Source organism: Pithys albifrons, chromosome 10 (genome assembly GCF_047495875.1).
Source record: "Pithys albifrons albifrons isolate INPA30051 chromosome 10, PitAlb_v1, whole genome shotgun sequence".
Lineage (NCBI taxonomy): Eukaryota > Metazoa > Chordata > Aves > Passeriformes > Thamnophilidae > Pithys > Pithys albifrons.
Genome location: NC_092467.1, coordinates 14,476,031 through 14,503,292, shown reverse-complemented (window position 1 = coordinate 14,503,292; position 27,262 = coordinate 14,476,031). Strand labels below are relative to the sequence as shown.

At 42.9% G+C, this 27,262-nt stretch overlaps 2 protein-coding genes across 2 annotated transcripts; one reads left to right on the top strand and one right to left on the bottom strand.

Annotated features, from left to right (window-relative positions):
* The first annotated feature begins 1,376 nt into the window (after positions 1–1,376).
* Positions 1,377–15,395, top strand: MFSD14A (major facilitator superfamily domain containing 14A). The gene is made up of 12 exons (XM_071565747.1): positions 1,377–1,582; positions 6,216–6,311; positions 7,265–7,327; positions 7,935–8,062; positions 9,119–9,233; positions 9,719–9,937; positions 10,225–10,338; positions 10,823–10,894; positions 11,391–11,503; positions 11,668–11,765; positions 12,335–12,498; positions 13,121–15,395. The coding sequence occupies exons 1-12, from the start codon at positions 1,496–1,498 to the stop codon at positions 13,325–13,327; spliced, it is 1,476 nt and encodes a 491-aa protein (XP_071421848.1). The 5' UTR covers positions 1,377–1,495; the 3' UTR covers positions 13,328–15,395.
* On the bottom strand, positions 14,870–26,970 carry SASS6 (SAS-6 centriolar assembly protein). Its single transcript, XM_071565746.1, has 17 exons — positions 26,886–26,970; positions 25,870–25,930; positions 24,841–24,920; positions 23,663–23,767; positions 22,579–22,750; positions 21,633–21,710; positions 20,580–20,699; positions 20,301–20,492; positions 19,908–20,102; positions 19,456–19,545; positions 19,189–19,368; positions 18,516–18,597; positions 17,997–18,106; positions 17,143–17,265; positions 16,751–16,839; positions 16,254–16,345; positions 14,870–16,156 (listed from the first exon to the last, which is right to left on the bottom strand). Exons 1-17 carry the CDS (start codon positions 26,951–26,953, stop codon positions 16,071–16,073), a joined length of 1,923 nt encoding a protein of 640 aa, XP_071421847.1. The 5' UTR covers positions 26,954–26,970; the 3' UTR covers positions 14,870–16,070.
* Positions 26,971–27,262: the final 292 nt, after the last annotated feature.

Genomic DNA, 27,262 nt, shown 5'->3' with positions numbered 1-27,262 from the left:
TGACATGCTGCTTTTTGACCACTTGTGTCATGACTTCTTGTGAATCACATTCAGGCAGTGTTCTTGTGACTCTCTCTGTGCTCTTCTGGTCTGAAACATCAGATCTCCTTGTCCTGGATTGGAGGTGGTAGGGAGGGCCTGGGTATCAGTATCAGTATCAAGTTACAGTATGGGGTGTGATTGTAAAGCACTGTAATCCTTTCTGGAAGGAACTATGAATAGCTGTAATTTACAATATATCAACAACCTGGACAGAGTTCATAAGCACATTACTGTAGATGATGGATAACATGTTTGTCCTGTCCAGAGATACATATAATAAAACTGGGTCATTTCACCAGCTGTTTTCAGGGCACTTTATTTCTATCAGTTCCTTTTGTCCATTTTTCTCTGATCTTATTGTTCACATACAGTATGATTTAAACTGACTTTTTTTGGCCATTAGGTAAAAGAAATTATTTATTCATCAACTAAACAAAGCAGCATAGCTGGTACAGTGTACTGGGGTGCAGGAGTCACTGTTCTTCAGGTTTGGCCCGAAAGCACTCCAGAGGAGTCTTAACTGAAACCATCGTGTGCCTGTGCTTCCCAAAGGATGGCAATGTCCCCTACAGCTGGCAGGTGGTAGTATGCAGTTACTCGGTACAGGGTCAAACACTCAGGTGTTTAGATGTAATGGACAATTTTGTTTCTTTTCTTCAGGAGTTTAAGTGCCTCCCGTTGCTCCTTTTCCCGGGCCCCTCGGCAGCTTCAGTATGGCGGAGCGAGGCGGTTGTTTGGGTTCGGTGCGAGGGGCGATGCTCGTGGGGGCCTGCGAGAAACTGCGGTTCCCGCGGGACCGCGGCGGTGCTGGCGCGGGGTGCGGAGCGGCGGGGACCGTGCTGGGGCCGTGCGGGGGTCTGTGGGGACCGTGCGGGGGTCTGTGGGGACCGTGCGGGGGTCTGTGGGGCTGTGCGGGGGCCGTGCGGGGCCTGCGGGGCCACCCCACGGCCGCGGAATCCCTGCCGGCCCCGGCCCCGCCCTCCCCCGGCCCCGCCCCGCCCGGCCCCGGCCCCGCCCTCCCCCGGCCCCGGCCCCGCCCTCCCCCGGCCCCGCCCTCCCCCGGCCCCGGCCCCGCCCTCCCCCGGCCCCGGCCCCGCCCTCCCCCGGCCCCGGCCCCGCCCTCCCCCGGCCCCGGCCCCGCCCTCCCCCGGCCCCGGCCCCGCCCTCCCCCGGCCCCGGCCCCGCCCTCCCCCGGCCCCGCCCCGCCCGGCCCCGCCCCGCCCTCCCCCGGCCCCGGCCCCGCCCTCCCCCGGCCCCGCCCCGCCCTTCCCGGCGCGCACGTGAGCGGCGCGCGGCCAATGGCGCGATCGCGTGATGCGCGGGGCGGGCTGCGCGCGCGGCGGGGGCAGCGCAAGATGGCGGCGGGCGCGTGAGCGGCGGCGGGACGGAGGGAGCCGAGGCCCGGAGGGACCGGGAGGGGCCGCGGGTGCCGCCCCCGGGGGGCGATGGTAAAATGACCCAGGCGGGCAAGAAGAAGAAGCGCGCCGTGAACCGCAGCATCATGCTGGCCAAGAAGATCATCATTAAAGACGGCGGGACGGTGAGGCTGGGCGCGACCGGAGGGGCGGCTGGCGGCGGCGGGGCCGGCAGGGGGCAGGGTCCGGGCAGCCGGGGCAGGGGGTCCCCGGGCCTGTGTCGGTCGCGGCGCCCTCGGGACGGCAGTTCCGACGGCCCCGCTTGGCAGCCGGGCCGTGCCCGCGGGTACCGGCCGGACAGCACCGGGCAGGGGGTTGGGCCGGGCCGGGCAGTACCGAGCAAGGGGCCGGGCCGGGCCGCCCCTGAGGGCCGCTCCGCTGTGCGGGGAGCAGGAGCCTCGGGCGGCCTCGGCCTGGGCCCGCGGGGCGTTGGGGCCGCCCGAGGGTCCGGAGCGTGTCCGAACCCGCCTGGCACCGGGCGTGGGTCGGAGCGGGGGCCGGGCAGGGCCGGGGCGTGGGGCGGGTGTGCCGGCCGAGCACGGCCCGCTGTGCCCCTGGGCCGGAACGGGCCCAAGAGTGGGGCACGGGGCAGCGTCTGAGGAGTTTCGCAAAGGGCGCCTGGAAGAAGGGATTTGCAGTTTTCCCACTGTCTTGCTTCCTCTTGAATACACGAATTTTAACAAGTTGTTAAATGTTTTGGCTGCTGGAGCTCGGAGTTCGTTTGGGTTTGTTTTTTTTTGACGAATGCTGTTACCTCCAATGTATCATTGCCCCTGGATTTTGTCCACTGGCTAATCCTGTGTAGCTTCGATGTATCCTCTCCTAAATACAATGTCGTTATTTCAAATTAAGGACATCTTGGCAGACTAAATTGCTGGTAGCCGTTCAGTTTGTCTTTTTGGAACAGTAATGGAGAAAAGGGAGGTGTCAGAGTCCCTACGCAGGTTCATCGAAGTGGCGGTGGCCAGCCGTCCGATTGATTACTTCATTGTTAAAAAGCAAAACTAATTCCGATGGTGGTTGTTGATGTTTTCCAGGACATGTTTTCCCGTTCTTTGTAAAGACGGAAATGTGTGAGATTACTTTGTGCAAATGTTAAATGCAAGTATTTTAAAATGAGTAGCAGAAGCAGAGTGAATGCTCTTACTCAGGGGACAGGGTGTTCCATAATTTCTCTCTGGAGGACTCGTTGGTTGAGATCCAATATGCCTCCAAGTGTTCTTTACCTCTCAACTTTTGAAAGGATGTAGGTTGTTGTTTGGTAGCCAATTTAAGCTTGTGATACTTTCTGCCTTCAAATACGTGTTTTGGTATTTATTTGTTTTAAATACATTTTTAATGTTAAGAAGTCTGGTATTCCAGTGTATTCTTTATAACAACAGCAGAAACTTTATGCGTGGATTTTTTTTAAATGTTTGCTGAAATATTTAGTCTTCAGTGCTCAGTGTCCTCAGCTGCTTCATTACCCAGCATGTCGTGTGACATTGTGGGAAACAGGTGCATGAAAATGGCCCCTGTGTCTTGAATGGCTCACACTGGCAAACCAGTAACTAATCAAACATGGTCCTGTACAGTTTCCAGCCTGATTGGCTTATTTTGAAACTATTTGACATCAAAGACAACTGTGTGAGCCAGCAAGAATATACAGCTGGTTAATGAGGCAGTGGCACAGGCGAAAAGTTTCTGATGGGGAACTTCAGTCAAATGTATGGTAATTGTCACTGGTTCTGATGTGGAAAGCTAAAAAAAAAAGCCAGGCAAAAAGGAAACTCACTCATTGTTTCTGCAAAACCTCCTCCCACCACAGTTTGTGCTGGGCCCCTTGACAAGGTAGTGGGTGGTGCAGGAGGTTGGGTTAGTGCATGGTAGTATTTTTGGGTTTTTCTCTTTGCAGCTTTAGTAGCTGTAGCACAGAAAAAATGTGTAATGGTGTGTTGCTCAAAATCCCATCTAACTTGGCTGTAAACACTTCTAGGGATGGGGCATCTACAACTTTGCTGTTTCAACACTTCCTTTTTTCAATAATTTTAATTTCAGTTTTGCCTTCCTTTATGACCAACTAGTCTTCATCTTATGTAAGACGATGCATTTTTTAAGCAGTCATGAAATGACTTTGTGTACATTACTTGGTGCCTTTTCCTTTCCAGCAGAGCAGCACCAGCAGCTGTGATCTTGATGTCTTTGTTGCTTTGATAGTTATTCTGTTGTTGTCAGATGTGTTGTTAGGCTTGCCTGTCGTGTATACTTTTTATCACTGACGTGGCCGGCCAGTACAAAGTGTTTGGTTAAAGAGATCTCTCTAACCAGAGAAAAGGATATTCTTAGAGCACTATCCTGTGCCACAGGTTTAGCCAGATGATACGCTCTGCTCTGGCTACCTGGTTGCAGAGAAGGGTTGCTGTTACTCTGATTGGAACATCCCAGTTCCAGCTTGTTTTCAAAGGGCTCCATGTCTTTTCTCTTCCCATGTAAGGCCTTCTGGTTTGGTTGCACTTAGGTCGTTACATTGGACTGCACTGCATTAGCCTGTTTGTAAAGGTCGGGTTTGTAGAGCAGGACAGGGCTGAACGTCCAGCACCTGCACTGTGTGTGTGTGTTAGGGTAGGAGAGTGCATCAGACTAGTGCTGAAATCTTGTGAACCAGATGCACATAATGTATCTTAATGCCCTTTTAACCCTTTATTAATCTCCTTCCTTTTCTCTTTCACCTCAGGAGTATTTTTGCTGATTTATAGTTGCAGCCACCTTTAAAAATGGCTGTAGAGGTGATGATCTAGATGTGACTAAATTACTTTTTTTTTTAATAGATAAGAACAAATACAAGTACCTGTGATAAATGAGCTATAACGACAAGAAAGCAAGGAAGTTTAACCCGAGTGCTCTAAATGTCACTTGTGTTTGTTTCTGCCAGTGTGTTGGAAACATCTGCTCCCATTGCTTACGGCTGTGCTGACATGGCAGGGGGCGGCCTCACCTGCCTGTGCAGCTCCAAAGTCAGAGGCAGCTCAGCTGCACAGAACAGCCCCTGGTTCGCTCTGCTGTTCTGGTGTGTGTGTGTGGGCTTTGAGGAGCTGCCCAGTGCTGGATGAGGCAGTGCAGGCACAGATGGCCACTGAGCTGGCATTTGCTCTGAATGGAGTTGCTCCTGACCCCTGTGCCTGGAGGGACAGGGGTGGCTCATGACACCCACCTCACCATCTGTCATACCAGTAACGTGAGGGCAGTCCAGGGGCTGTAAGAATGAACCTGAGTTTCTGATTTTTACACCGAGTCAAACAGCTAACATTGATACTTACAGTGTGTGCAGAGCTGGATAAATTTTTAACCCAAAGCTAAAATAAGGATTGTGGGTGGAAAGGGAAAGGAATTGTGGGAAGGGAAGATAATTATAGCCACTTTCTGTACCTATAAAGACTGTTAATTTACCTCCTCAGGATTGTAGGCTGAAAAAGTAGCAGAAATATCTGTATGGTATGTCTGTATTTACTGAAAATTTTCTAGCAAAAGGGATGAGTAGCCACTGAGGTTTACTGTATTTGTTTCTCACATTTGTTCATAAGTTTTTTCTTTTCCTATATTGGAATCTGGAAAGAAAAGCTGGGTGTGGTTTGCATAAATCTCACAATAAAAGAAAGACTCCAGTATTACCAAACTGCAGCTTAGAATTGTATGGTATTTGATGCTGGAAGGCACCTCCAAACATTTCTAATCCAGCTACCCTCCTCTCTTACACCACACAGGGTCAGCTCCTTCCCATCAGCCACTTATACACATTGATAAGATCCCCGTGGGCCTTCTCGGGAAGCAGCTGAGATCCTCAGACTGTGTGTGCTTGGTGTAAATGCCAGGCCCAATCACATCAGTGCCACTCTGTTAGTAACTCGCTTCTGTACAAAGCTGGGGGAGTAGATGTTAAAGCAGCACTTCAGACTTTAAAGGATGTTTGAGATTTCTGCTGAGTTATTCATAGTTCCTTCGTATGAAAATAATTAGTGAACCATATCCTTAATTTGCAAATGTTGCACTGTGGCATGTTGTTTGACAGCATTAACCAAGTCTACAAGACGAGCAGGTTGTCCCACCCATGCTCTTTTTGTTCTCAAAAGCTGCTTCTGATTCTACCAAGCCACCGAAGAATTTGAAGTTCCTTATGATGTCCTTTATCCGTATCTCCTCCTGCATTTGAAGCGCCCTGTAGCCAACAGGCCTGAGCTCGGGAGTGATCAGTGCTGCTCCTGAGATTTGCTTCGGGTGTTTTATTTCAGTTTCTTTTCTGACTGACAGCTATCAAAGTCTTGTATGTAGCAGTGGTGCCTTTTAGTAACAGAAGTGCTGTGGAACTGTTTGATAGACTTGGTAATTACATTTTGGGGTAGCTGAGTGTGAACACTGCTGTGTTTTGGAATCATGAAAAGTTGATTCCACATGGCATTGTGTAGACTTAAGCAATCTTCTCTCAGAAAAGAAACTAATTCTCTGAAGAAGAGTCTGTTTTCCCTGTAGCATCCTTGTTTCCCAGTCTGGCAGGATAAAGTATTTAGAGATGGCAGTGAAGGATTCTGCAGAGTATGGTTAAGACACATCAGGATGTTAGCACCAAAGGGTTAAAAAAAGGAGTTTCGCCTTAGGGCATAACTGTATGCCCAAATTTTGACTCCTGTTTAATTGTTAATCCTTCCATTTATAGTGTTCAAATGCATTTCTCACAACCAATAGATGGTTAGATGTTTTAATCACCTGTCCTTTCTCTTCTTTTAGCCTCAAGGAATAGGCTCACCTAGTGTCTACCATGCTGTTATTGTGATTTTCTTGGAGTTTTTTGCTTGGGGACTTCTGACAGCTCCCACTCTGGTGGTAAGTGATTCTTTGGAGCTTTTTCTTGCTGTATGGGATACGGAGCAATTACTTGAAAGGCACTGACCTTTCTAAATTAAATGAAAATTGTATATCTTTGAGCTGCTCTGTTGTGCAAGTGAAAAGTTCTGTAATTTTAGATGGTATTAAAAATTTCAAATTCTTTCATTAAAGCAGTGTAATGGTGTAGTGTAGCTGTTCACGTGCAAGTCTGCTAACACTGAAGCTTGCATGGAAGTGTTTTCTGACTGCTGCTTGATTTGGGGCATCAAAACCAGTAAGACAGTAAAAAGGATGTTAAATTCCCTGTCAAGATTCCACAAAAAGTTGGCACATTACAAATATAAGGGCAAACAAAAGTACTTAAAGTTTTGTAACATTATGCAAGTGTGTGTGTAGATAGGGAAATCTTTGCTGACCTGGCTGTGTTTTGAACAGAAGCTTCAGAGCACAGACCCTGTTTCTCCAGTCGGAGGATCCCTGTGATTAGTGAGACAGTCATACCAACATGTTTGCACCAAATTATTTTCTCATGTAGTTGGTTGCTTTTAATTTGGATTTAATCTGTGAGTGACACCTGCAGACTGGCACTGGTCAGACTCAGACCTGCATCTCTGGGGTCTGCTCACTGAACTCAGAGGCACTTCAAACAGTGATGTCTCTCCTCCCTCTCTCCCCAGTCCTTAACAGATGACACAGTAACATGTGGAAAGTCAGGTCTGAGATAATTCTCCAGGTTCTCTATAGTCTGTTTAGATTTCAGACGCTGAAATCCCAAAGTACCTTCCATGCGCATTGAAAATGAAATACGCTATTTGTGACTTGCCTTTTTCTTTCCCCCCTCTGTATTCTGTGAAAATAAAAAAGTACTGTGCATCATAAAATTGGATGTATCATGAGCAATACTCGTAGTTAATATTGTGTAAATGACAGTGTTCATATTTCTTTTCCAGGTTTTGCATGAAACCTTCCCAAAACATACATTTCTAATGAATGGTCTAATTCAAGGAGTAAAGGTAAGCTGACAGAAGTTAATCAAAAGTACAATTTAAAGTGAGTGGTGGGAGGAATATAGAAATGAATGCCAATTGAGAGAAACATTCAAAAGGTTTTTCGGTATGGCTTTCGGAGTATAAATAAAATAGGGGAGCAAATCATTGCTACAAAGACAAATATGTGTCAATTCACTTTTAGTAAAGTATTGCTTGGTCTGTGTCTGCTGTTTGGGTTGAGCAAAAAAAGGTAGTTGACTAATCCCAGATCATGCATATGGTGCTAAAGGCTGGTAATTTTTCACTTGGAGCTTGTTGCTGCAGTAGAGTATTTTCAATTACTTAGGTTTGTGTGAATTCTAAATCAATAGGACTGTAAAACACAATTCATAAAACTGCTGTTAGAACTGGATCATCTGCATTTTGAATTTTGTGTAGTTTTGGGGTAACATCTCGATTTTACGTAACCAGATGTAGGATAGAAAATCAGTAATGCTTGGTCACGTTGCCTTTGATGCATTAGCCATTGACTTGAATCAAAATGGAGCCCAGGCTGTTCTCAGACTATGGTGTGCTCAGCTATCACGAGTCTAACCACTTAGTTCTAACTTCAAATGTTTTCTTCACTTAGGGCTTATTATCGTTTCTCAGTGCCCCACTCATCGGCGCCCTGTCCGATGTGTGGGGACGAAAGTCCTTCTTGCTGCTAACAGTATTTTTCACCTGTGCACCAATACCACTAATGAAGATCAGCCCATGGTTAGTAAATTTTTTCACAGTAGATTTGCTGTTTCTTGTTAAGGCTGCATCTAATGTGTATGTTCGTAGCGCTGTTGATAAATGTTGTTCATGCTTCACAGAAGGTTGAGACTTTGTGTTACTTCTGTGCAAAGTCGGGGAAACAGAGTCAAACTGAAACAGCTGCTATGAAGCCAAAAGCCTTGGTCAGGATTTTATTAGCTGCTGGTTCTGGTCCGTGTGCTGTAAGCGCTGTGTGCTGCTCCAGCACATGTGCAAACACTGAGAGAACGCTGTCATGGAAACTGCACTTCTGTGTTGTGGCCACAGTACTCAAATACTGACCAGCTGAGTCGAACTTAAAACCTCACCTAACACAAGTGCATGAAGTCACCATTTGTGACATAAAATGTTGTTGTACTTTTACACTTTTGTTTCTCAAGTTCTAAAATCCACCAGCTTTCATGCTGTGGGCAAGTCAGTAACCTCCGAACTGGCTGAACATCCCCCAGGTAGGGCCTGATTCAGAGGCTGAGCCCTGTGCTGTGCCCGAGGGTGTGGCAGCAGGAGCTGCCTGCCCTGACACGGGGCAGCTCCAGCTGTTCCGGGAGCATCATCAGCCTTTCCTGTTTTCTCTCTGATCACACACATCATTCATCCCTCTTCGGAAGAGCTTGTTTCTTAAATGTAGATTAAGGTTTCAAATGCTAATGCCCATAGCATAAAGATATGGCTAATGTTGAGGCCTTTCCGTGACCAGATTCTCAAAATACTGAAGTTCCCAATATGCTTTGGGTAATAGATCAGTTGCATTTATTAGTTGAACCCTTCATTTCTCAGTAGTACTTAATCACAACAGCTTTTTGTAGATGTTACAAAATCATACTTTTTGAACTCTGTGCACTGAGGAGTCGTCACATACCTCTATCAAGACACATTCACATCAGCTTTATCCAAGATTATCTTAATAAATTGTCAGGATAAGTTGGACAAGGTGATTTACTGTTGGACTGCACTTGGATTGAATAGACTTTTGGTTTCTGTTTGGCTATTCTAACTTTTTTAATCATGTTTTAGGTGGTACTTTGCTGTTATCTCCGTGTCTGGAGTTTTTGCAGTGACGTTTTCTGTAGTTTTTGCATATGTAGCAGACATAACCCAAGAACATGAAAGAAGCATGGCCTATGGTTTGGTATGTATTATTTTGGCTCTTTTCCTGCAGTATGCAGTACTGAACTCTTCAGTCAGTGTAATGCTTTTCTTAAGCCACATGTTTGTTTCTTCTGTGGCAAGTTGATTTTAATTTTGAGTCAGGTTTTTCTGTTTAATTGGTCCTGTCATCCGGTCTTGTATGTCTAGAATATTCTGCACCTAAATACAGCTCCTTGCTTCTCAGAGATATCAGCAGACTCTAGAATTAATTAAGCCTAATTATGTCAGTACATGCAAGAGTGCTGTAAGCCTCACCTTGCTGTCCAATCATTAAAAAAAAGAAAGTTTTTCTTGAAAAATTGTGATTGTCTGGAATTAAGAGCTGCCATCACATAGACACAGTAAAAAGGCTACTTTTGATCACTACCTGATGCCAATGGTTAGGCTTCTGAAAAAGAGGAAGTGTAGGTAATAACACTGCTGACTTGTGTCACTGAAAATCTTACCAGCTGTGATTTGTTGCAGGTTTCAGCAACTTTTGCAGCAAGTTTAGTCACCAGCCCTGCTATCGGTGCCTACCTTGGTCGAGTCTATGGCGACAGCCTGGTTGTGGTCTTGGCTACAGCAATAGCCTTGCTGGACATTTGTTTTATCCTTGTTGCTGTCCCAGAATCGCTGCCAGAGAAGATGAGGCCAGCATCCTGGGGAGCACCCATTTCGTGGGAGCAGGCTGACCCCTTTGCAGTAAGCTACTTAAATAGGGAATATGTTGTTACTCATAGATATTGAGCTTTGGTGACAGGGAAGAGGCTGAATTTTACTATGTTTCAAGCTTGAAAACAAAGCCTTTATTTTTTCAAACTTGACCTTGCTTCACTGCTAATACTTTTGCCAACAATCTTGTTAAACATGCAGGGAATGCTTTGGTGGTGCCACATAACAGCTTCATTGTTAGGCTTTTCAGCTAGGGATGCTTTATCAAAATGAAGATTGAGTATTTTGTAATATTTTATACTTTTTTCTTGCTGTAGTCACTGAAGAAAGTCGGCCAGGACTCCATTGTGCTGCTAATCTGCATAACAGTCTTTCTTTCCTACCTCCCTGAGGCAGGTCAATATTCCAGCTTCTTCCTATACCTCAGACAGGTAATGTAACATTTTGGTATGGGTTTGAACGAAAGTAAATTCACAGGATTTAGGGAAGTTTTCAGAATTGCTGAATTAGTACAGAATGTATAGATAACTAGTAGCTTTAAAAGCTTCCAGCAGCTGAATTAAGACCTTTTGCTGTTCTGTTTTCCTCTCTTTATAGAGATACAAAAAGAAAGCAGAGTGATGAATGAGTTGTAAAACAGTTTCTTGTAGTTATTTGCATTGTTTTGGGACTACAGGGTTCAATATATTAAAACTGGTTTTATTTTTGGAGGAAACTATTCGTTTTCTATTTACGCCCCTTTATTTCCGTATATTTGCTTTATTTAATTCAAACAAAATGAACTCCATGACTTAGATTTTCTAAGGGTAAGGGGGAACTGAATCATACAGGTCTTCTGCGTTGTGTGTTCCCTCACTGTGTATGTGACATCATACGTGGTGTACAGTTAATAACCAATTGCCTTTTTTAATATAGATAATGGGATTTTCATCTGAAAGTGTTGCAGCATTTATAGCAGTCCTTGGGATTCTTTCCATTATTGCACAGGTGAGTTAGTGCTCTCTGTGTAACTGATTTTGTAAGTTCAAAAGAATGAAGAACTGTGGAAAACTTTGGGAACACAATCGTTCCATAAATGTGACTCACCTTTGTTAGCTGCTTTTAATAAATCTCTTAATTTATTAGCACTTACTTCATCTTAGATGAAAAGAACCACTTGACAAACAGGGTTTGGTTCATTAATATCTGATGCATATTGTGTTGGGAAAACTAAATCCTTTGTGCATCAAAGGAGTGATGGTTCAGTCATTTTACTTGCTAAATAGTTGCTATCTTTTTGGTAGAGGCAAACTGCTACTGGAGAATTGTACTTTAAAAGTAATTGATTTGCCTGTATTTGACATTGAGAATAAAAGGTTTTCAGCGTTTTTGTTGCTTTTTAAATTCATTAACCCCTCACCTTATCTGTGTTTTTAACATTTAGAATAAAATGTTGGTGTTCTGATTTTACTTTTTTTTTTACTTTTCCCCCCCTCTCTGTTAGACAATAGTTTTGAGTTTACTTATGCGATCCATTGGAAATAAAAATACCATCCTACTGGGCCTGGGATTTCAAATCCTCCAGCTTGCGTGGTACGGCTTTGGATCAGAACCATGGTATGTACATTTCATTTTAGTCTCTCAATGGTACTGCATTAGTCTGCACTTTACCCTCTCTCCAAGGGAGACACCCAGGTGTGGGTGAGGTGTATCCAGCACTCCCCCCGTGCTGCCGGTGGCGCTCCAGCCACGCAGAGCGCTGACCCCGGGCTGTTTTGCAGGATGATGTGGGCAGCCGGCGCCGTGGCAGCCATGTCCAGCATCACCTTCCCAGCTGTCAGCGCCCTGGTCTCACGGACTGCTGACGCCGACCAGCAGGGTAGGTTTTGTCCTGGCTCTTGGAATTCTAATAGAAGGATACTGTGAAAACAGACTGGGGTCTTGTCACAGGGCTCATAGGGCAGCCTCAGCTGGCAGGGCAGCCCAGATGCCTGAGCACAGGGCACCAAAGGGTGAATCCAGGTGCTTGAAAGTTGCAGTATGTGCACATCACGTACTTCTGGCACAGAGGCAGAACCTTCAACAGGTCCCAACAGTAGCAAAATGCTTGGTGAATGTAATGCACTGTTCCTTTTCCTCACTGTTGTATGCAGTGCTGTCACTGCTGTGTGAGACAGCGACAGCAGGGATATTGTGTATCTCCTGGCCTCTGAATGAGCTCAGCAGGGCAAGTACTGCTGTGCTAGAGGCAGATGGAAAACCCACTTGAATATATGATAATGACAAGCTTTTCGTGCTCTTTGTTTATTGCTCCCCATAGTGCAACACCATTTAGAGCTTTCCTGCTTGCATCAGTTAGATGGTGAAAAAAATCTGATTGAGTAAAAAAAGTTAACTATATATGTATAAATATAGGTAGATTAAAACAATGTCTTTTACTTTTCCCAGGTGTTGTTCAAGGCATGATAACAGGCATTCGAGGACTATGTAATGGTTTAGGACCAGCACTTTATGGTTTTATATTCTATATATTTCACGTTGAATTGAATGAACTCCCCATGCCTGAATCACCATCAGGAGGTAGTGTGGTTGCACAATACCATTTACAACAGGTATGTTTTTTACTTAATGCTTCCAAATAACAGAAGTTAGGAAGGGATCTTGTGCCCATCAGTTCTTGAGTTTGATGCTGTATTACATTTTATTACATTAACTGAGTGAAGGAAGCATGGAGGAAGAGGTTCTTAGGTCCCTCTTGGAGAGGGAGGGTTGTTGATCTGTTTTTAACTGGATGTATTGGTTTAGTTTAACTTTCAAATAGATACGGCTCATAGTCATAGACTACTGTGGCCCTTGTGAGGATACCTTGAGCGAAGGATGGACTGGTGTACCAGTGGTACCAGTGGTGTATGTTTTTGTTTTATTGTCCTTTAACCAAGCTCTCTATTTTTTTTAGTTCCTAATAGATACTAATTTGTTGAGGAAACTCAGCAGGAAGAATTTGCACTAGAAAAGGAAGTTGTCAGCCATTAGTAAGAACTGTGTGTTCCCTGTCTGAAATCTTAGGATGTAACATTTGTTTCACATTTTTCATAAAACATTCCACTGTACTGACTAGTGTATCCTGGAGCAGCTCTTCCCACTCTAGAAATGGGGGTGATTAGCAATTATAGCCGGTTAATGTGGGTTTAAAGGCTCATTAACATGTTCTGGTGTTACTGTTGTTGCTTTCAGAATTCCATAATTCCTGGACCCCCATTCTTATTTGGAGCATGTTCTGTGCTGTTGGCACTACTTGTTGCCTTGTTTATTCCTGAACATACAAACCTAAATGTACGATCCAGCAACTGGAAGAAACACTGTGGCAGCCATGGCCATCCCCACAGCCCACAAGCTCCTGGTGAAGCTAAAGAACCATTACTGCAAGATACAAATGTATGACAAAAATCCAGGAAGACCTTATGGATTCTTCATCAGCAGTTTGGGGTACACATTCCAATTGCATCAAAATTTCTTAAGGTAATCTTAAGAAGTATCTTTCTGCATGAGATCTGTAGGAATTAAAACAGGAACTTTCTCCAAAGATGTTGCCATTGAACTACAAACTTACTTACTTTTATAAACACAGTGTTACATACTCGTCTCTTGCCATGAAATACTGTTACTGCTAAACTTAACCTTACATTCTAGATCAGAGACAACAAGTAGAGACCCGGCATGAGCATGTGTCCTGTTTCCTTACGGTGGTGAGCTTTAATTCTAGTCATGCTACGTCTCAGTGAGACATACTGGCATCTGTGTGGACCCATTCATTTTAAAATCCTGGGTCAGATGATTCAAAGCCTTAATGTAAATGTACTCAAGTAAGGAGGTGAATTGGTATAATTTCTTTTAGAAGTCACATGGCAGGTTTTTTTTAAGTTTGTACTGATAAAAATCACATGAGCACGCTTGCTGAACAGTAAAAGTTATTTTTTATGTAAGTGCATTTACTCTTTCTATTTTTGAGTAAACAGTAGTGTCAAACACTTGTTTAATTAATAATAAGTGGGTGTTTTGAGCCTACAAATTTTAATACTGGCTCTAAAACTCTACTTTCCTATGTACCGTTTATTATACCACTATATTTCTGATGTTTGCATAAATCATAAAGGACCTCAAAACTTGAATACACAGACTGAACTATAAGCTGATAGCCTTGAATCTGTCCATGTGCTATATAGTGGCCTTTTGAGGACTGTCACAAAATACCCCTTTTGCATTACAGAGCTAAAGTTTTAGTCCTAAATTTTCAGGACCCTTAGTACAGAGAGCTTTATACAATTACTGATGTGAATTTCTCTAAAAGTGTATATTTTTGTGTCCAGGTGTATTATTTAAGTGTTCCTTTGTATAAATTTGTGTATAAAGTATTGTATAGGTTTAAAATGTTTTCATCTTGTGGTTATTGCTTAATGCTTTTTTACCTTTGAACATTCACCATGGGTTGACCAAGAGCAGGAAAAAAATTATGTAAATATACTGTTAATAAAGTTGAATATTTTAATGAATTTTTAAATAATTGTTAATCTCTCTTAACACCCTAATTGAAGTGCTGTAGTGCATGTATGTTATACTTCAGCAGGTGGGCAAAGTCATCCCGAGTTCAGGTCCAGCAGGGTGATGTGTGTGAGAGAAAGCAGCCTTGGAATTGTCCCTGCTGTCCAGCAGCACGGGCTGGCTGCAGTTGGCTCCTTGGCCGGGTCAGTTACACCAGGCAGCCTTTGCTGTGTGCAGGGCTGTCAGACACCCCGGCCTGCTTTGCTTTTGTTTGTGTTTCATGTAAAGAGGCCCAGGAGATTGGGAAAGCTGCTGCCACCCTGTATTCAGCAGCTTCCTTTGGGAGCAGCTCATCTGTACCTTGAGAGAAGCAGCACATTCAGTCATTTACACTGACTGACACAGAAATACAAGACTGTAAGCACAGGGTGGCTGTCAGGGGTGATTGTATGTTGGATGGGGAAAGAAATAAACTAGGAAGAAAATAGCAGAAAAAGGGTGAATAAAAGTGTGGTTCTGGCACTTACCTCATTTGGGAATTTTGGTAACTTAAAAATATTTGGTACTTTTAAAACATTACTAATCACAGCTTTTCATAAAAACCATTTAATATTTCTATTGAAACTTACACCTGCCAAAAACAGTGACTATACACTAACACAGTGCTGATTTATAAACAAATGTACACATTTCAATGGCAAAACAAACCACTTAAATGTACAATCCTAGGGCTGCACTTGAAGATATTCCATATCTTTTACCTTAGTTATTTAACAGAAGTATGTAAATAGTCATTCTAAGTGTATAAGTACATGCCTGCTCATTGTGTTAAAACATGGCACAGAAGGGGTTGTTTCATGATTTGGCATTTGAACCCAGACAACAGAACAAGCCAAACAGACTATCTTAAATTTCTGTACAGTCCTACAAGTTGTAACATATGATTTGTAAAAATAAAATATCTTTTAGATGTTGTGTTACTTGTCAATAGTTAACTATTCAGATACTTCACTTGATAATGTTGGTGCCCTGTGGACTGTAATTCTGCGAGATTAACAGAAAAGTTAGGGGAACCAAAGTGAGAATTTTTAAGTTTTCTACCTTCAGTGAAGCAATTTAGCATGTTTAATATTATTTATAATTCTGTTAAGCTGGTTCGAAAATTAAGCAAGTTTTTAAAACTAAAATGTAAGGCACTTGTGCTAATTTATGAGCTTGACCACCACTCAAACTGACAGCACAGGCCCGTTCTGCAGCACTTTCCACTTGCCTCATCATTTCTCTGAAAGGAATCAAAACCCAGAACTTCACAGATAAGTGTTCACACTCAGGGAATGTATGTTTCACTTGCTGGAAAAAAGTCAGATCACTTTGGTAGGGTTTTAGGATGATTACAGGGTCAACAATATACTAACAGAAAATTGTCCATGTTGGTCCCACTAAGACTGCTTAAAGCTTTACCTTCTCCACAGGCTCCAGTACCCTGAAACATCACCCAAGTCTGTTAATAGACCTTTCTCAAAGAAAACTGGCTTATAAAATGATGTCAGTTCACATCAATACTCTACTAACACACTTATTACAGGACATTCAAGGCTCCCCCAACCTGGGTAAAAGACGACTCGCACAGTCAGAACCCTGTCTCTTATCCAGGGAAATAAGCCGAGGCCGGTGTTCCTGCAGCTTTGGGTGCTGGGTGGGCTTTGGCCGGCAAGTACGGTCTCAGGTACTCTGTGGAACAGCACAAAGGACACTTCATAGAGCCGTGTCTGTCACTGCCCTTCCAGTACATTTCACATAAGGTTTAGTTCTACTGTTTCATACATACCCGAGTTAAGCGTGTTCTGACTAAGCCCTCGTAAAGGAATGCTGTCATCTTTTTTCTTGAAGTACTTGGATTCCAGCCCCAAAGGATCACCACTAGAAATAAAAACTCTAATTAAAATTTAAAGCAAATGCAGTTTGCAATCAGTGCCTTACAGCAGCTGTGGCTACAGACTAGTTCAGAACTCTGAAGTGCAACTACTGTGTTCCTATGAACTGTACCATTTAAAGTTAAGCCGTGAAAGGGTAGGTTAAGAACAGCCTAGAACTAATTTTTTGAGTGACCCAGCACCTGATAGCTTAGATCTGTCACTGAGAGGAACACCGAACTTTTGTTCCTTTGGACCCACTCCTGAAAGCACATTCCTTCTTCTGTTATTAACAAAGGCAGATCCCAGGACTAGCTTGTACTAGAATAATTTTGCTCAGTTCCAAACACACAAAGATGACAAATGGCTTTATAAATAATCAAAAAGTACTGAAAATGCAGATGACACTTACTTCTCTTTGTTTGCTGGATGGCTGGTTGCAGTCACTGTCTGAGCATCTGAACATCGATTCAATTTGGAAAGCTGTGTGTTGAACTGAACCTGCAGAGACAGAGCTGCAGGTTAAAGAGTTACTCCAGATCTGACAGTCCCCACCCGTGAGCACATCCAGAGAGCAACTGCCTGGGGGTTAATGTTTCTGCCCCTCACACAGCTCTGCTGTGCAGCAAAGCCTGCAAGAATAAGCACCATGAGGACAAGCATGAGCTATGACTAACAGGATAACATTCAGGACAGGGAGCCTAAAGTATATACAGCAAATATTTTGAGAAATAGTCACAACATTATGCTTTGGTATTTTATGTTGTCACATTCTTAACTAAACAAAAACGTCAAAGTGCCTGCCTTTGGGACTGGACATTGTGAATTGGCATTTTTGCTGTGTGTCGATTCCAGGACGTTCTGGAAAGCATACAGAGGAGAAATGGGATGATGGATTCCTGAGCTGGGGAAGGATGGTCTGTCAGGCTGTAAGAGAAACAGAATACATTCATAAAGGAGAAACACAATTCTTGAAGTAATTGTTTGTAGAGATTGAAAACGCCAACATTAACTAACCACCATTACAAGGCTAACACATGTGAGTCGTCCTGATGGGAACAAACCAAAATTCTCATAACTTAAAATTGAGTTGAGCACTCTTAGCCAGTAAAAAGCTACACATCCTGCAACTGATGAATATATTGAATGTACCCAACTGTAGATCAAGAGACCTCTGTGTGAACAACAAGCAGCTCATCAATTACTAGGTGACAGCAGAGATCTGTACAACAGAGAGTGCTGTGGTATTTAACAACGACGGCAGGTAATCTTTCTTAGCCCTTATTTTCATGTTTCAAAGTATCACTAGTAAGAATATTCAAATAGTACACTTGTTTTTCAGTCTGTACAAAGATAATTAGTAATTTAACCTCACAACATAAAATTGCCACCTTTTTTTTCCTCCCTTTCACCTTGTACATCGCTTTTTCCAAGCTAACTCTGCACTGGTTTGTATATTTTATGTAAATGAGAGCTTATAAAATTCTCACCTACAAGGCCCAGGACATCAAGTAGCACCCAACAGGGTATTATGTTGTTCAAACCCACCCAGAACCTTAAGGCCCAAAGGTGAAAGCACCTATTTTTTTTAACTCTCTTAAGGCCATTCATTTCAGAATACCTACATCCCAACCCGATTATTTATAGCTCTATCTTACCATGCCATGAGGTGAAGCAGCAGCCCTACCACCCCCATGTGTGCTGGCAGAAGTGTCCAGCCTCTTTGCCATCTGAACTTCATTCAGCTGTCTGTTCAACCAGGTGATTACTGCAGAGAGGAAAAAAAATGCTCAAGTTTCTTGCCTCTTACAGGCAGTTTGAAATGCCAAGTAGCCCGCGTGCAAAAATCGTGACACCTCAACGACTTCTTTTATCTCTGCAATCTGAGGCATCACTGGGAGTCCTTGTCCCACAAAAAGCCATTTACTGGAGCTTCCTCCATCCCCCCAAGCCTGAGCAAACCACCTCCCAGCCCCAAGCACCAGTTGCAAGGGCAGTTTCTCTGCATGCAGCCCTAGGCTGTCTCATGCCCCCAACAGCCAGAAGTTTGGTATCCATACCCGACAACAACTGCAGCTCTTCACAAAACCCCAATACAGCTGCATCTGGTAATTTTCAGGAGCAGCAAGATCACTATATCATTTTACGGAGGGAGAAATGAAACTGTGTAAACCTACCATTTTCATTGGTCTTCAGTAACTGCTTGCTTTCTTCCAGTTTTTGTATTGTACTTTCTAGCTGTTCTTGTAGCTTGCAAACCTGTAATATTCCCATAATAATTATACCACCACCAGGAGCTACTTCTAACTACAAACAACGACAACAAAAAAGCATGTATTGTTTTAAAATTACAAGAAGTCCGAACTCAGTTTTTTACAAAAGCAGTATGACTATTCTTTTAAAGTTAGCCCTAGTTTTAGCTAGGGTTTTGGCAAGATGACAGCCAGAATCCTTTCTGTCCTTTATTTTTCTATTATTACATAATGCAAGGACTCTAAACAGGGGAATATACTTAATGGAAGAAAAAGGTTCACTCTGTTCCTATTCTTGTTTTATTCATCACCTTACATGTGATTGTATCTTCTAAAGGATGCTGATTCATCCATTACACTGCTCTGCACTCTTAATACAACTTTAGTTTTCTTCCATATGAGTGGATAGATCTTACAAATCAGTTTAACATTTAAAAAACTGAAAGTTGATTACACGTTTAAATAAACATGTTACTAATAAACTAAGTAAAAGAGTACATCTATTCCACACAAAGATTTGAGACCTTACTACTACAAGTCAGTTAAAACCCACAAAACCCAACACAGTACATACAGCAGCACTTAGAGGACACAGTACCTCCTGTTCTTTCATTCGAAGGGACTGTCCCATCTCCTGCAATTCCCTCTGCTCCTTTTGAAGTCTTTCTTCTTTTTCTCCCAATAGTTTTTCCTGTTGAATTGTTACTGTATTTTTCAATTTTAATTTACTCATTAGAGTTTTCAAATCTCCTTGTAACTTCTTGATAATTTCATTAGCCTATTAAAAAAACACAAGACATTACCAAAATAAATACCTAAAAATAAGGAAGATGTTTTGCAAGGAAAGTGTCATGTTTGAACAAACCTTGAGGAGTTCAGATGACAGTGACTTAATGGTTGTCTCTAGTTTTTCAATATGCCTTTGTTTTTCCTCTGTATTCTCTTCCAGTATCACCTTTAAAAATATTACAAAATATAATAAAGCTGTGATAGACATCACTTATGATTTCAAGTAGAACCTCCATGATTCTTTTGAGAACTATCCTTACAAGAAATCAGTCAGTGCCTTTCAGTCACATTTTAGTGAATCTCAATTAATCCTTTTTTTGATTACAACAAATACCACTAACTATACTCCAATACCACAATACTAAATCTGAATCCAATACACTTTTGATGCCATAATTTAGAACCTTAACTACATCTGAAAGCTGACTTGCTGTGTTCATAAAAACTGGTCAGCTGCTACTCTATGGAAACTGCAATTAAGAAGGTTTCTAGAGAGTTTAGAGAAAATTATTTTGAAGCTTGAAGAACCTTCTGCTCTTGTGTTGCATCTAGTACTTCTTTTGTTCTAGTAACCAGCTGATCTTTGTCTTTGATCTCTTGTTCCAGAACAGCAACCCGTGTCTGTAGCTGATTAATGAGTTTCTCTTTTTCATGGCATTCAGCATCCAGAGTTGTGTTTTCCCGACGCAGTGACAGCACCTCCTGCTTTGCTCTCTGACATTCCTAGAAGGTTGGGAAGGAATTTAAATTTTTTTAAAGAAAACCTGTAATAGTAATTTAAACAGATATATCTAAATAATAAGCATAATATAGAATGAAGAGGAGATGAACGAACTTAATATGCTACATTTCCTATTACATGCCCTGGCAGGCAGTGTTAATGCTCTAACGTGCTTGCTCTTAGAAATTAAGAAGCCTTACATCTTCTGCTCCAGAAAGTTTTGCTTTCAGTTCTCTGACTGTGGAGTCTCCTTTGTATCTTCTCTCTGTTAGGTCTTTATTGATGACCTCGAGTTCTGAGAGTCTGTTCTGCAACTGCTGAACACTTTTCTGATGCAAATTCTCCAATTCCTTTTTCTGTTGTTCATGCTGTTGTTGGTACTGAGTTTGTGCCTGTGGAAGCAAAGAAATTAAGTAGTTATTCAATGAATCTGACTACTCACATATAAGAATATTGTTAATTCTTTTCCCCCATCATACCTGGAGAGCTCTTTCCTTTTCATTTGTCAGCTCCTGTGAGTGTTTGCTGGTTAGAGCTGTGGTGTATGATGTCCATTCATTTTTCAGTTTGTCTAGTTCTCGGCTCTTCTCTGATAAACTCTGTTTGACAAAGTATATAGAGTTTTAAAAGTTTAAGAATTTCAGTCAATACTGAATGATTCTTTACTGTTACTTACTAAGAGGACATGAAATTAATAAGGAAAGTCTAAATTTCAGCACCGGATGCCAAAGTATCTGTTCATTCTGTAAGTAGAAACAGTAAGGCACTGAGAAGCTGAAGAGCACCTTTCTGAGACTGTGGATAAAATAATTTTCTTCCAACGACAATTTAAGAGTGAAAAACCTGCCTGCTGATGCTCCCTACCCTTGTAACACAGAGCATTCTGGTAGGGAGAAAAAAATTCTTCAGCAGCATCTTTCCTCTTTTTGATTTGTAATTCTGCACTCCAATTCAGCAAACACATTCCAGTAACTCAAACTGAAATTGTAGACAAATATTCCACTCCAGAAAAGCTCCACAATAGGAGTTTTAATGTTTCATCATAGTCAAAAAGTCATCTTGATAATTGTAGAACTTGACCCAAATCATCCTCTAGTAACACAAAGGTGAAGTAATAACTGTTCTGACTGCAAAAATCAAAGAGAAGTTGAGGAACTTGAAGTCCGAAACTTCCAACTTTTTGACCATGGTTTCAGAATTTTTCCAAATAGAAGGATTTCCAGCCATTCATGGACTATGTAAAGTATACTTATCATTTCTCTTCAAACTACCATATATTTAGTATTAAATTTGTGTGTGTATACACAGACACACCTCTGTACAAAATTCTGCTTTAGTACTGCAAGAACTAAATTTAACTCTTCAGCTGCAGGTTTTACTCATTCTTTAGAAAAGCTACAGCAGACTCTTGTTTTTAATTCACTCTCAAGGCAATTATCTTGGCTAGGCAGTGACTAATCACCCAGCCTACAAAAAGGTATATTTCCCATGGATCAAAAAAGTACAGCCTACAAAAGTGAAAAGTCTGTTACCTGTTGAGTGTAGCTCAGCTGCCTGGTAAGATCCTCTTCAGTTTTTCTAAGCTTTTCCTCCAACATCAGTTTGTCTTCCTATGCACAAATTGACATCACATCAAATCCTGAGCTCCCAAAATGCAAGTAGCATTTAGCTTCCATTTAATTAGCATTGCCTAAGAAACCATATACCCATTGTATTTGTGAAAAATACCACCTTATTAAATAAGCATCATATTAAGATATAATTGATAAATGTAAAAGAAAAGGCATTAGCCCACAATGTAAAAATTCTGAATTAAATTCTTACCCAATTTTTATAATAGTATCTTATCATGAAGACTTGCTCACAAAGGTGTTACATGAACAAGACATCAAATGAAATACCGTAAATTTGTGCTACTGAAATGGCTTATTAGGTGGCTACAAACATGACAGCACAGTAGGAGAGCTACAAATCCCAGGGTATGAGACTGAAACATACACCAGTCAGACATTAATTTCTCATGAAATCAAACCTAGCATGCCACCAACTGCATCAACATTCCAATTTTGATTTGTTATTTATATCTACTAGCCCTTTGCAGTCCATAAAGCTTTACAATGACATGCAGACCATGTTTTCCTACATCCAACTGCAGAACAAAGACTGCAAGGTTACAGCAAGTTCCTCCTGCAGCTGCTCTGTCCATCAGCACCAGCTGTGCAGCAGCAGACAGAGCTGCACAGCAACACATGCCCTGCCTGTGGAAAATACCCCGGTTTCAGCTCCAGCGACAATGCTTGGCTGAACACACAGGTCACATTTTCATTGCCAGTGACAGTAACAACTCCATTTCTATTAACACGCACCCAAATAGCTGCAAGCAGTGACATACATGGGCTAACAGGAAAACTAAACCAGAGCACACAATAAGTACACACAACATCAAAGTTTAGTTGCAGTTATGAGAAACATTTTTACCTTAAGGCATTTCAAACTGTTGGCTAAAAATTTCTTTATCTCTGCATCAGTTCCTGGTAGGAATTTTAGAGAGAGATGGGTAAGATGTTTAAAAGGGTTGGTCTCCACTACATTTAAAGAGACAGGTGTGTGATCTAGAGCAGGTGCTGAAGACACCAATTGCAGCAAAAACCTAGGGAAAAACCAAAAGAATCAAATCTTTAGCATAGTTTTTCTGAAACTACCTGTAGATCCTACAAGCTATTTCCAGATAAAATATATTTGTTTATGTGCAATAAAAGGCTGTCAAGCTTTTGTTTGAGAAAGAATTATACAATTCAGTCCCTATGTTGCAGGCAATACTACAAACAAGTATCAACTCAAATGCTTGCACCTGTAATAAGGAATGTACTAAACTAATCAGTTTGTTTATCTGTAAAATTTTCAGCAGCCCATCTTAGACTGAGGAGTCCAAAACCAATTGGGGCCTTTGTAACCAAATCAAAAAGAAAAACAGAGTCCTGACTTTTAGGTATCCTACAAACGAGTAAAATTCATTATACATACTTCAGGAAATGGCCTGACTACTTAGAGTGGAGCTGGGTACCTTGGTACCCACATGAACAGAAATAACGTATCAAAAGGCCACTAAAAGGAAGACTGGAACTCAGGTCTCTCCCCTCACATTTTAATGCCTGAACATTGAAAGGAAAGAAAAAAATCCTTTTCAGAATGCCTTATAATAACCTTGCCTTCTCCTATGAAACAGGACGATTTACACCTTGCTGCACCAAATTCAGATAATCTCTCTAGCATTAAAGTATTAAAAGATACAAAGCCAAAATAGAAGCCAAAAAGCCCCAGTGCTGCACCCCTGCACATCTGCCAGCTTGTGAAGCTTGCCAGACTCAGTGCAGATGCAGAGACTGTTACTAGGCACCAACTCCACTGCTCAGTCCTCCCGAGACTTAGATTTAGTCTGTTACATACCCTGACTCAAATTTTCCTTGTTCTACCAATTCTTCTCAGTCTGAGGGACTGATAAGTATTTTAAGAACTCAACATGGACACCCAGAGTATAACGTGGCATGTGTTTATGACCTACCTTGGGGTATCTTTGTTCTGTTCCTGAATGCATTGCTGAAGCAGATCTATAAATTTTTGTGGGAAAGCAGAGAAGTCTACCAAGAGACCTTGCTGGGATTTCAAACTATATAAAAGATTTTAAAAAAATATTAACGACATAGTGAATAAGTGAAATTTATTTCCTATGAAGTATTTTGTTTACACTAGTAGAAATAACATATTCTGATCATGTCATTAAATTTTGTGATATATTATTTTCAAATACAAGACATGGGACAACATTGTGGATATAATCCCTAGAAAATATTTTGTTTTCTAGAGTTCTTGCAAGTGGGCTGCACTAAGACAAAAACATAAGTTATTCTGGCATGACATAAATGCCCCTTTGAGCAGTCACCTTCCTCAGAGCACAGAGCAGAGAGGTTACTGGACAGGGCACACGGGAGAGGCAAAGGACAATGAGGAAGACCCCCTGCCCACTTGACTGTCTGTCCAGGCCCCTGCGCCACAGACGCAGGAAACTCAGAGACAGAAACCTCCAACTGTGGATGTACAAGGCTGTGCCTCTGTCTAACAAAACGCTTCTGCACATCTGCTTTGCAAACACTGTTTCACTTTTGTCTTTTGAACTACATACTGACCACACCAAAGCATTTGTCCCCCAAAAAAACAAACAAACAAACCCCCAAATCCAAAAACAGAACCACACAAACAAACCCAAAGAAAGCAGAAATTCGAACTGTTCATGCCTGGTGCCCAAATTTGATGATCATATTCTGAGCAAGTAAATGAAACCTAACAGTACAATTCGTGTGCAAGGTCTGTGAATCCATGTCCATGTAAACAGCCTTTCCTTTGCAATTATCTCCTGAACTTGTTCCCACACACAGAACAGTCCCTAAGAAGTTATGATAAACAGAAGATACATCCAGATGAACTGTGACACTGTTATCTATGCAGGGAACTTTACATCAGGATCCCAACATTCACCTGTACAGCCCTGAGCTAACACTTTCCTGCACTTGGCTGTTTCACTGACTGGTCAAAGAGAGCAATAGCACCAAAATACTGACAAGACTCCACAAGTGAAAAACGTAAAAATCTAAATTCTAACACAGACCATTCTACACTAAAAATATTCCCTTGTTCTTTTTTGCATTTAGAAATGTTTCACAGAGAAAATATTATTTCCCTTACCTTTGAAAATCTTCCTCAGATATGACAAGGGTATAAAGGAAAAAAGGATCAGTATCATCAGTCAATCGAACAGCTAAGTCCTGAAAAGATGTAGATTTAAATATGATTTAAAATACCATAAACCACCCATAAGTACTTTAAACCAATATTGCAAACAGTAGTGAATGTTTTTACTGTTTAACCAAAAGTAACATAGAGTTGTGGCAACTAATTCAGAATGTGTAAAACATTAAACAGAGCTTCAAATATTACACTGGGAAAACAAGAAAAATTGTTTTTCACATAAATAAAACAAGTAAAAACCTTCAACTTTGAGCAGCAAAGATTTCAAATTTCAATGTGTATTCAGCATTTTCCAGAAAGAAAACTATTTGCTATTTTTGCCCCATCATGAAATGGAGTGCAACACTAGCAGTCCATTGTAATGGTCACAGACACATCATTCCCATAGCTGGAGGCTTTTCAGAGCATACCACTCCTAAACGTTTATGAAACCACCATCTCAAAAGGTTATACGCTTGAATACAGAGCCCATAAAGCGAATACAGAATGGATACAGCTGAAGTCAAGGAAGCCCATAGGAAAACTGCAGCACTATTGCTGCCTGGCTTTTAAACTGACACTCATTTGTTCACTGGAGGTCTGCACAGTGTTTGGGAAAAACTGCCTTCTCTGAAAGCATACAGTATTACCAGGATGGGGTTATGCAAAACACCTGGCACATCAGGCCCAGCCTCCTGCTCCCAGCCTTGTTAGGCTCACACCAGTGTCAAGAATATAATATTCCCTGGCAGAGGTAACAAAGTAAGTAGTAACCTGACAGCCCTTCTAACATAACTCAAATGTGACCATAGCACAGGGACATGTTTCAGTTACTCAGGTGCCAGTAACACCAATAAGGTCAAATAAAATAAAGTCAAATGAAAATGTTAAAATCCTATTTTGTTTTTCCTTTGCCTATTTATCCTTTTACAAAATGTAATTCAGGTAATACCTAATGAATAACACAGATATGACTTGGCTACTAACCTTTTTATGAACAGGATTAGAAGTTGGCAGTAGCTCAATATTCACTTGAACATTTAATCTCCTGTGTACAAAAAAATAACAAATCAAGAAAACATTCTTGAAATAATGTGTTCACAGCTGCATTACAGGAATCAATGACACTTCAAAAATAAAAATTTCGGCAGAAACATTAAGAAAGTTCCCACTGATGACTACTACTAAGATGCAAGTTTCAGTTATCATTGCAGCTCCTCAGTCACTGCTGGGTTTTTTTATCTGTTGCTTGTTATCCACCAAATTTTAAATAGCAACTCAGAAGTTTTGAAACTTTGTCCAGAAACTACAGCCTTTGGAAAAGCCTGTTGAAATTTATTAACGATTGCTGAAACTTCTGATAATCACTTAAACAGTGCTAGCTTGTCTTCATTTACTTCTTTGCCGAGTAAGATGCTATAGCACTCACACCACCACAGGCATCAGCCTTTCCGTGCGCAGAGGCAAGTCAGGCACTTGCTGTCTGACCCAGACAGCACCTACAGGGCCGAAATCCACTGCACTTCGAACAGACCGTCCCACGAGCAATGTCTGGGCTTCCCCGGGCACCCAGGCCACGCACCCGCTCGAACCGGGGGCTCAGACCCAGGGCCGGGGCGGCCGCAACGCTGTCCGGGCGGCTCTGCCGGGCCGCGGGGGGCGGGCGGAGCGACCGCGGGCAACGTTGCAGGAGGGGACATGGAAACGGACCCGCGGAACCCGGGAGACTCAAACAAACCCCAGCGCCAGGGAGACGCCAAACAGTCCCGCGGGGCCCGGGAGCCGGGGTCGCCTCAGCCCCGGGCACCGCGGCCTCCTGTCCCCAGCCCCGCTCCCTTGGCGAGACACCCACAGCATCCGCTCGGCCCCACCGGCTGCCCCCGGCCCCGTTACACCCGGTCCCTCCCCTCCGTCCCGGAGGGTGCCCACGGCAGTCCCAGAGCGCGGACCCCGCAGAGCGCTCCTGCCCGCCAGCAAACGCGGCGCAGCCCCGGCCGACTCACCGCTCCTCGCAGCCCCGGCCCTGCACCCGCACGGGCACAGCGCGCCCGAACAGCCGCTCCGCCGCCATGTTCGGCCGCGCGCGGGGCGGGGCCGCGCCTGGCGCGGGGGGTGCCGGGGCCGCGATGGCGGCGCCGCAGCCGGAGCACGAGCTGGAGTCAGAGGGGCTGGGACAGGGACAGGGACAGGGGCAGGGGCAGGGGCAGGGGCAGGGGCAGGGACAGGGACAGGGACAGGGACAGGGACAGGGACAGGGGCAGGGACAGGGACAGGGACAGGGGCAGGGGCAGGGGCAGGGGCAGGGGCAGGGACAGGGGCAGGGGCAGGGGCTGGGACAGGGGCAGGGGCAGGGGCTGGGACAGGGACAGGGGCAGGGGCA